Below are 10,738 nucleotides of genomic sequence, written 5' to 3' on the forward strand. Positions count from 1 at the left end.
TCCGCATCGCCTGACTGCGGCATCCGTGTTCCAAACAGATACTGTGCAACAGATGGAGGCCGACACCAGTTCCCCTGGACCTGCTGGCGTCTATACTGAAGTTACTGAAGTCTTTCTTTAAAGGTTGTTGTCGACGCTTAACTCTGGAGACACAGCCTTCAGCGTATTATTTTGGTCGCCATCAGTTATGGAAACTAAGTGACTGCCTTTTTCTATCTATCATGGAAGTATTATTCGAAAGGCTCTCAATCAATATGGAAAGCATGAATCCAGAATAGATTCCATCTAAATTCTGATCACATCAACATACCGTCTGATGTAAGTCTGAGTACAGTGAAAGTGTTTTTGTTGTTTTGGCTTTGTATCCCAGCACACTGGATTTGAAATGGAGCAATGACTATGTAGTTAAAGTGCAGACTTTTAGCTTTAATAGTATTGGTTATATTAGTTAGTGTATACTGTACATTTCTATATAAACAAAGCTAGTAGTGGGGCAACAGAGGGCGCCATACTGCCCTTTGTGCCTTTTAATGGCATCATTTATAACAATAATTCAACAGATTATATTCTTCTCATCCCAAATGAATGCCATGTATCTCAGTTTCTAGGTGTGCTTAGTATACAGTTTAAAAAAGTCTTATGATCCCTGCAGTTAAAACACATGGACATTGTATATATATATATATATCCATACCAATTACACATCACACACATAAAGTACATAAACAATGTTTCATTTCTCACTGCTCTTATAAGCCGTTGCATCACAACTGTGTTCGGTCACATGGTTTTTACAGTGGTTTAGTGGTTTCAGTGAATCAAATCCAATCAAAATTATTTGTAAAGCCTGCAATCACAAGTTAATGTCCCCACAATGAACTAGAACAGGCATGGTTTAAACTTTAGACGTTAGGCAAGTGCAGTGCAGAAGCCCTTGGCTGTAGTCGTTTCAAAATAACAATCGGTTTATTCATTTCAGTACCCCATTTTCATACCAGGGGACCCAATAGGGGGTCCTGACCCCCAGGGTGAGAAGCTCTGGGAACAGAACTTGGAGGCAACACTAATCCAGACACACCTACTGCAATGTTAGGTAGGGCACTTTCCATGACTGCATTAGATCATAAATCAGGGTTAGTTGAGTGCTATTTGGGAATGCAAGAGTGACATACAGGGACAGCAAGTGAGAAAAAACAATGTCAAGGGAAAGAGAAAAGGAGAGAGGAGAGCAGCATGTAGAGTGGGAGGGAAGACAAGAATGAGTGAAAGTGAGAGAGAGAGAGAGAGAGAGAGAGAGAGAGAGAGAGAGAGAGAGAGAGAGAGAGAGAGAGAATGAGTGAAAGTGAGACAGAGAGAGGGGGTGAGTGAAAGTGAGACAGAGAAAGAGAGAGAGAATGAGGGAATGGGAGACAGAGAGAAAGAGAGGGAGAATGAGGGAATGGGAGAGGGAGATTGAGGTGGGTAGACAGAGGGAAGGAATCAGGAAGGAAGGGAAAGAGAGTGAGATAGAAAAAGAGGGAGCGGGAGGGAGAAAGAGAGAGAGAGGGAGGGAGTATAAGAGGCAGCCATAGAGGGAGAAGTAACAGAGTGGATTATCTTCCTCTTCTCTCTCCTCTCCTCCTATTTGCCAGCCTCACCATGTTCCTGCTACAGACTGTGACTGTTATTGCTCTGACTGTTGTTCTCCTGGCATCCGTGGAAGGTAGGACACAACCGCACAAACTGTGTGTGTGTGTGTGTGTGTGTGTGAGTGTGTGTGTGTGAGAGTGAGTGTGTGTGTGTGTGTGCGTGTGTGCGTGTGCATGCACACGTGCGCATGGCTGGCTTGCCTGCTTGCTTGCATGCACCCCTGCAGGTGGCCAGCGTAGCAGGGGAGCGATGGCGAAGGAGGAAAGGGAGAGGAGGAGAGGGGGAACGAGGGAAGAGGAACAGAAGCAGCAGCCACGGCATGGATGTAAACACAGGGTGTTAGAAATCACACAGGACTCAAAACACGGATGAACTGTCAGGGCTGCAGCCGGTGGATGGCTTCCGTGGTTTAGCCTCAGTGTTTGAAACGTTACTGTTCTGACAGCGATGAGAGAAAGTACTGTGATGTGCCTGGCTGCAGGTGATGAGGTGTTCAGAGCCATCTGTGACAGAACACTGTTATGCTGCAGTAGTAGCTGCTGCTCCCGCTATCGCAGTTTGTTTTGTTTACAGTCTGTCTGTCTGTCTGTCTGTCTGTCTCTCTCTCTCTCTCTCTCTCTCTCTCTCTCTCTCTCTCTCTCTCTCTCTCTCTCTCTCTCTCTCTCTCTCTCTCTCTCTCTCTCTCTCTCTCTCTCTCTCTCTCTCTCTCTCTGGATGAAAAACCATAGCAGCATTCCCCTCTCCATGTCACTGGCATGGCAGCATGTTCTGCAGGATGATGTGGTTCTAATTCCTCTGGCATTTGTGTGTGTGTGTGTGTGTGTATGTGTGTGTGCTTTGGGGGCGTGTACAGTAGTCTGCAGAACAGATAACATTTTTGCTATCAACAAAAGCTGCCATAACATTCTTTCTGTACCTATGATAACAGAATAATACATTTGACGTAATGCTGTACTTCTTTCATCCACCGTATGGACATTAGCAAGTGTAACTATACAACATCTTGTGAAAAGTATAGCAAATAATACAACAGAGTTTCTTACTGGGTCTCTCTCCCTCTCTTTTGTCCCTTTTCTTTCTTGATGTTTGTGACTCTCATCCCATCCCCTCCCCCTCCCCCTCCCCCTCTCCCTCCCGTTGTCCCTCTCCCAGGCAAAGGGGTCCAGATGCAGCGGGACGTCCAGTGCTGTATGCTGTACTCCCAGGGCAAGGTGCGCACCAAAGACGTCCTGCGGTTTGAGGTGCAGACAGAGGGGCCTGACTGCAGCATACAAGCCATCATGCAAGTATTCCAACTATCTATCCTGGAGCTGGGAGGACAGCACGCTGCACACATGGAAAATATGCCTCTCCCACTTACAGCAGGGCAGAGCTGGGCTGAGAGGCATTGTCATCTATCCAGGTCATGTTGTTATGGCAGAGCTCTCAACTGTAATTGCCAAGGAAGTGAGGAAGGAAATATGTGGGAATAACAAGCCATCACAAAATACCTTTCAAGCCAGCTGAGCTCTGCTGCAGTCAGTCAGTCAACCAGCCAGCCAGTCAGCCAACCAGCCAGCCAGCCAGCCAGCCAGCCAGCCAGCCAGCCAGCCAGTCAGTCAGTCAGTCAGCCAACCAGTCAGTCAGTTAGTCAGTCAGCCAACCAGTCAGTCAGCCAGCCAGTCAGTCAGTTAGTCAGTCAGCCAACCAGCCAGCCAGCCAGCCAGTCAGTCAGCCAACCAGCCAGCCAGTCAGTCAAGACAGAAGGGTTGATTTAAGTAAAGCTGTTTATTTTTCAGCGTGCGCTCTGTGGGTCAGAGAAATGTGATGAGATGGCATGAGAAGCTCACCAAACCATGTGGCCCAGTTACTAATAAAAATGGAATGGTTATAGATCATAACATTTTCCTTCCTGTGTTCCTGTTCTGCGTAGCTCAATGGGTAGAGGATGTCACTAATGCTGCAGGGGTTGGGGGTTTGATTCCCACGGGGAACACCCAAGCCAAAAATGTATGCACTCACACTACTCTACTGCCCTTTGATAAAAGTGTCCATCAAATGGCAGTTACTGTACTGCGTTCCAAGTTAAGCCCCTGCCCTCTTTTTTTATTTTTATTGTTTTGCTTTAGTGTTTTTTTTGCCCTAGCATTCTGTGTTCTGCCACACTATGTTATGACATAGTGTGTCCTTGTGTTGTCCAGTCTGTATACTAAGAAGGCGGTGAAGTGTGCAGACCCCAGGGACCGGAAGGTGAAGAGGCTACTGAGGAAGCTCCTGCAGAGACAGACGACCAAGGCCCACAGGACCATGTGGCTCCCCCCGTACAACAACCTACCTGTCATGTCAGAGGTCTGCCATATACACTAGACATTGAACCCTTGAGCGAGGCACTAAACTGTTAGATTAATTTGGTCCTGTGCTGTGTGTGTCAGACCTTTTGGGACAAGCTGGCCATGTATCAGTCCTTGGCCGCACATATCAGAGGCCCTCGCTGTAACTGGAGGCTAATGATCCTGATGTTTGGCAGCCTTGGACATGATCATAAACGTGCAGTTAGTGGCTTGAGCACTGCAGGCCTGTGGGGAGGAAGGGCCAAGCAGCCGGAAAGATTTAGTTTGAACTTGGCTGTAATGGCAAGCTAGGCAGTGTGGTATGTTTTATGCACCCATAAAAATGTCCCCAAAAGCATACCAAACCTTTGGTTATATTTACATTTTACATTATGTGTGATATCCTAAGTTGTGTTCAATTGAAACAACTTAAGTTGTACTTAGTGTGTTAAAAGGTGTACTTAAATATATTGAAATCATACTATTGATGTATTTTTGGTTACTTTTGCTTACCAAAATAGTACACTTTTAATAGGTTTACTAAAGTACAACTTAGGTTTGGTAAACATGGTAAACATGTTTTAAGTGTACATACATTACAGCATTACACTTACAGCATAGTAATGACTGTCATACTAAACATGTGCATTGAATTAGTACCTGACAGCACATACGAAGTACAAAAAATACTTTGCAAGTACAGTCTCAGAAAAGTACTGGGTATATAGTAAAAATATATTTTCGGTATGGAAGAATATACAGTTTCTTTTGACTTGGGATATGATCTGTGGATTAAAATAAAGTAATTAAAATATGTTGTGTTATGTTAACATATGTTATGTTTATGTGAGTGAGGGGATTGAAGAAACAGCTACTTGTGTGTTTATATGTTGTGCTTATGTTTGTGTGAGTGAGAGAGATTGAAGAGACAGCTACTAATGTGTTTATACAATATGTTATGTTTATGTGAGTGAGAGGGATTAAAGAGACAGCTACTGTGTTTACAGTATATGTTATGTTTGTGAGAGTGATTGAAGAGACAGCTACTAATGTGTTTATACAGTATGTTATGTTTGTGTGAGTGAGAGGGATTGAAAAGATAGTTACTAATATGTTATGTGTATGTTTGTGTGAGTGAGAGGGATTGACAGCTACATATGTGTTTGTGTGATTATCAGGATAAGAAAGACAACTGGGCATCCCTCCATGTGGAATGAGATCACCACCGTAGGAGCACCAAGATGCAAGATCCATAGTCATAGGTAAGGTTATCACTGGACCAGCTACAGGGCTGTAATGCTCTGTGTGTGTGTGTGTGTGTGTGTGTGTGTGTGTGTGTGTGTGTGTGTGTGTGTGTGTGTGTGTGTGTGTGTGTGTGTGTGTGTGTGTGTGTGTGTGTGTGTGTGTGTGTGTGTGTGTGTGTGTGTGTGTGTGTGTGTGTGTGTGTGTGTGTGTGTGTGTGTGTGTGTGTGTGTGTGTGTGTGTGTGTGTGTGTGTGTGTGTGTGTGTGTGTGTGTGTGTGTGTGTGTGTGTGTGTGTGTGTGTGTGTGTGTGTGTGTGTGTGTGTGTGTGTGTGTGTGTGTGTGTGTGTGTGTGTGTGTGTGTGTGTGTGTGTGTGTGTGTGTGTGTGTGTGTGTGTGTGTGTGTGTGCATGCAATGTATCGTCCACTTCCCTGTAATGACCCAGTATTTTACATTCTCCTCCTCCTTTACAGGCCAAGTAAAGTGTCAGCGGCTTATCATCCTAACCCAGCGGAGCTTGCTGACCCTTCAGTCGTCTTGTGTCTCTATCTACCCCACCTGTCTACCTGGGACCAGGCCTGGGCAGCAGTATATATGAACATGCTTTCAAATATGTAAACCACTCGAGGCATGCTTGATTAAACCCCAAACACTTGGATCAGCTTTGAAAGTGGAGAGCTTTACTTGCAGCATAAGTTACATCAAGTGCTCTTCGTGGATTTTTCCAACAATTTGACATGAATCCAACTTCTATGTTGCCCAGGTCTTCCTGGAAGTGTCTACTACTACTACTACTCAAGTCAAGTCAAGTCAAGAGTTTTATTTGTCACGGCATACAAGTATACAATGAAATGCGGGTGGTCTTACTACTACTACTACTACTACTACTACTACTACTACTACTACTACTACTACTACTACTACTACTACTACTACTACTACTACTACTACTACTACTAGTGGCTGAACTGTTATGTATTGGGCTATACACCCACCATAGGCCAACAAAGGCCTCACTTATCAACATGATCGTATGCATAGATGTAGTGTTCAGAATTGACCTATCTCAAACACTGCCCTCTTTTCTTGATTCTCCAATTGCAACAGTTGCAACAGTTGCAATTGGAGAAGCAAGAAAAGAGGGCGGGTTTGAGATTGGTCAATTAACGCCAAAGTTTGTGATTCCTAAAACGATGGCGTGAAGTGCGATTGGTTTTCAGTGATATTAATACTGTATATCAGTGGGATATATACTTATTTGTGACTTGTAGACCTTCAGTAATGTGTAAGGACATCACGCACAGTACAGTCAGATTGGGTTTAGTCACAGAATATGGACTGTTTGTACACTGAATCTCTGTATGAATCCTAAATCAATATGTTTAAATGAGGCCCTCAGGCATCCATAGGAGGTTTTGATACAGTATCTATCAGCTAACGATTATTGTCTTTTTACACTGACTGTCGCTAAACTATGCCAAAGTATTTGCCAAGTATTTCTGATGAAATTCACCGCCCATCATGGCTGTTAAAACATAAAGAGGGCTGGATCTGGTCTGAAGCACCGATGTAATGTATGTTTAAACGCAGTATCTCAAGTGATTATCTCAAGTGAACTCTTTTATAAATTAATCTGAAATAGTGACTTTGATTCATTCATTGTCTGCTTTTCACTCGGCCAATGCTGTAATGTGTGTGTTTGTGCCCGTGTCTGTCCACACGTGTGATTGTGTGTTGCATGCTGTGTGTATGTGTTTGTGCCCGTGTCTGTCCACACGTGTGATTGTGTGTGTTTGTGCCCGTGTCTGTCCACACATGTGATTGTGTGTTGCATACTGTGTGTGTGTTTGTGCCTGTGTCTGTCCACACATGTGATTGTGTGTTGCATACTGTGTGTTTGTGCCCGTGTCTGTCCACACATGTGATTGTGTGTTGCATACTGTGTTTGTGCCCGTGTCTGTCCACACATGTGATTGTGTGTTGCATACTGTGTGTGTGTGCCCGTGTCTGTCCACACGTGTGATTGTGTGTTGCATACTGTGTGTGTTTGTGCCCGTGTCTGTCCACACGTGTGATTGTGTGTCGCATGCTGTGTATGAATGCGTGAGTCTCTGAAAATGTTTGTGTACATTACTGTTTTGGATGGGTGTGTGCATATAAGCATTTCACACAAGCAGGCAAATAACATACTGGGTTTTCAGATGAATTCAGTCCACAGTAAAATGCTACTCTATACATAGCCACAGCTAAATCTAGTTTCCAGTTACAGTTTGGAGTAAAGTGCCATGTTGTGTTGTCACCCCGGAAACACAAAGCTAGTGTGTGAGCGCCTGGCAGGGCCTGGTGTGTGTCTGTTTATCCAACCTGGCAGGGCCTGGGTCTGTTTATCCAACCTGTGTGGACTGGCTGTTTGACTCAGGTAGCTTGGAACTCCTCTCTGAGATAACATTTTTAATAAAAAATATGGTATCTCAGAGTGAAGCACGTGGCCAGCTTTGATAAGAGCTGTGATTTAATCTTATTTGTGAGGCTATAAGGACGGGGCAAGGTATGGTTTTCTAGACAAATCCGAGAGCATCTATGAGGAATATTAGTTGTGCTGCACTTTGGGCTAAAGACAGAATCATGTCCACCAGGGGTAGACATTCTCTCCATCACACCCAATACTCTCTCCCTTACACATACTCACACACACACTTGAATGATTTATTCATGTCAAAATAAATGTAAACACTGTAAATGCAGTCAGATATTCAGAGACCTTTCAGTTACATATGGGCTCAAATCGACAACGGGTTAGTAGTTCATACAACAAAACTAGGCAGACGGCACAATAACATGCGGAGTGTGCTTCAAGGATATAAAAGGCGAAAGGAGAAAAGACACACACACAATTATGTGGATCAAACACAAACTTCACACAAAGCTTGTCCATTCCTGAGACATTTATTGGTAAACATTTCTTTAAATCCTCCAATCAAAATACTGTGTAGCTTTCCCCACATGTATTAGCAAGCATATTGGTATAATGACATCAAGCATCAAAGCCACAACCAAACTGTTTATCTAGAACACAAGTGGCACAAAGTCAAGGAATACGCTTTCACTCAAAATGTAAATGCACTTTTTATGTGCACTATACTTTCTTTTTAAAGCACTCTCCACTTAACATCAAAATAACTAAATTGCATTTATGTAGCTACTATACATACAATTGCTTCAAAGAAAGCATACTCAAATTCTTTTCAGAGTACCTATTCACAGAACGTGTAAATAAATGAACATCAGTAGCTTGCAATGTGTTGTTCTAGTGAAAAATGTACCAAACCATAAAGAAAAAACAAGCCTAGTTAAGCCAGACCCGACGACACTCACACATGCGCGTTTCAACAATGGGGAGATAGTCAGTTAAGGACATTAACTAATGTTGGCCGGCCCTTTTTTCCACCCTCATTGTACCTGTTCCCTCCCTTCTATGTAAAATATAACAAAAATTTTAAAAATTTTAACTTGGTCACACGCACACACACACATACAAAAACAACCTTTACATTGAGTATATGGCTTAAAAAAGCATTCAGGTAGTATAAAGTCAGGCCTAATGGTATACCATCTTTATGGCACATATTGGTGACCAACAGCTTTCTACTATAGTCAAACTCAACTTATACTGTATCAGACATATCAAAATATGTATTGTATTTTTAATAATAACAAAATCTAATACTGTATCTAATACTGTAGGTTGAGGGGGTGTGGCTTAGTGCACCCTCTCTGAGCACAGCTAACTCTCAATAGGTTGAGGGGGCGTGGCTTAGTGCATCCTCTCTGAGCAAAGCTAACTCTCAATAGGTTGAGGGGGCGTGGCTTAGTGCACGCACTGAGCACAGCTAACTCTCAGTATGTGAGGGGGCGTGGCTTAGTGCACCCTCTCTGAGCACAGCTAACTCAGTATGGTGAGGGGGCGTGGCTTAATGCACCCTCTCTGAGCACAGCTAACTCTCAGTATGATGAGGGGGCGTGACTTAGTGCACCCCCTCTGAGCACAGCTAACTCTCAATAGGTTGAGGGGGCATGGTCCATTAATTTAAATGAGATGTCAAGTTACTATCTTAATACATGACGCTTTCAAATGTAAACAAATTCATGGGACCAGTGTGATCAGTTGCAATGGGAGATCAACATTGGCTAACTTGTGCTAGCAGGTGATAAATAAATTGTTGCTGTGAATGTTTTTGAACCACAAAAATAACTAAATTGTAGCAAACTAGTTTTATTACTTGTTTGTGGACTAGGTAGCTGATATATTTTACAACTACTGACAACTGACTGACTGATGGGCCAATCGGGGAAACCCGCTTGGATTCTTCAAGGAAGCAGATTGGATATCTGAAATGGTTTAACTGTTTATTATCCAGGGGGCTTTAGTCATCATCATTTTCACAACAGTAGTTCTATCCTTCTGGTAGAAAATGCAAGGAAATTGGAAAACAAATGTTTTCATTGTACTGGATCTTTAAGAAAATGCAATACAATCACAAGAACATCAGTGTTTTTTAAAGCAAGTATTATTCCCCTCCCATAAATTACTGTACAAAACTGATGTCTTGTGTCCATAGTGAAAAAGCACTTACACCAAAGACTGCTCGGTTAAGAAACTCTAGAAATACACAAAAATACACTATTCATTAGAAAGGATTGAATGAAAAACATTCTAACAAATCACTAGAAATACAGTATATCAAACTTGTATTAAGTAACAATGAAATCCCCAGTGTAAAACAGTCCGTACAGATATATTCAAAGTGATGCAATGACACGGTGCAACCAACTTAAATATGCAGAGTCATATGTACTGTAGAAATGGTGACGGATATGAAACACATGAGGTTGAAATATTTACACTTTCTTGATATGTTTTGTTTTATATCTTATCGGTCTTAGTGTTGCTTTGTTGAAGAACAACATTAAGAGTCACATTAGAGGTAGTCAAAAAGAGAATGCAAAATAAATTAAGGTAAATTAGATGGGATTGTGGTCAGTATTAAAGCCATGCAACAAAATCAGCCAAATTATGCAGATTTACTTCTTCACGGATTTAGAAAGATCACTAGTCATTCTTAATTTTTTTTTTACTTTTCTTGTGCATTAAAAATAACCCCCACATTCACCCAACTCCCGACCCACAATAATATAGTATATTCTGTCATTAGTCCCTGTGTTTCTCAACTAGTTTGTTTGTATAGTTATTGGGAGAAAATATATATTTTCATAAACATGAGCAACTATCTGACACACCAGGCACAGACCAAATCAAACAACTTGGCTGAAAATTATTTCAAATACTATTTGGCCCTAACCTGTTGATTAAAAAGTATTCTGTTCCTTGCCATCATGCAGCCTCGGCCTTTACCTTGTTTCCCAGCGAATTCACAGCTTAAGTAATTTGTTCTTTCATTCTACAGTTTCATCATAGAGCTGAGAGAGAAAGAAACAAGACAAAAAAAAGCAACATTGTAGTTCAAAGAGAGAAGTGAGTGTATGTCTCCAAGGATAGA

The 10,738-nt window shown here is 42.4% G+C and overlaps 1 protein-coding gene across 1 annotated transcript; it reads left to right on the forward strand.

Moving 5' to 3' along the window:
• The first annotated feature begins 226 nt into the window (after nt 1-226).
• Nucleotides 227-5,843, forward strand: ccl44 (chemokine (C-C motif) ligand 44). The gene is made up of 6 exons (XM_084309144.1): nt 227-318; nt 1,632-1,702; nt 2,782-2,911; nt 3,810-3,957; nt 5,117-5,200; nt 5,654-5,843. The coding sequence occupies exons 2-5, from the start codon at nt 1,639-1,641 to the stop codon at nt 5,153-5,155; spliced, it is 381 nt and encodes a 126-aa protein (XP_084165270.1). The 5' UTR covers nt 227-318; nt 1,632-1,638; the 3' UTR covers nt 5,156-5,200; nt 5,654-5,843.
• Nucleotides 5,844-10,738: the final 4,895 nt, after the last annotated feature.

This window comes from Notolepis coatsorum (genome assembly GCF_963971535.1).
Source record: "Notolepis coatsorum genome assembly, chromosome: 2".
Classification (NCBI taxonomy): Eukaryota; Metazoa; Chordata; class Actinopteri; order Aulopiformes; family Paralepididae; genus Notolepis; species Notolepis coatsorum.

What these genes read in the sequence shown, in the direction of transcription:
- ccl44 (XM_084309144.1), top strand. Translation starts at nt 1,639, where the DNA reads ATGTTCCTGCTACAGACTGTGACTGTTATTGCTCTGACTGTTGTTCTC. An exon ending in TCTCCTGGCATCCGTGGAAG is followed by an intron (nt 1,703 to 2,781) that starts GTAGGACACAAC and finishes TCCCTCTCCCAG; the next exon opens with GCAAAGGGGTCCAGATGCAG. An exon ending in TGCAGCATACAAGCCATCAT is followed by an intron (nt 2,912 to 3,809) that starts GCAAGTATTCCA and finishes TGTGTTGTCCAG; the next exon opens with TCTGTATACTAAGAAGGCGG.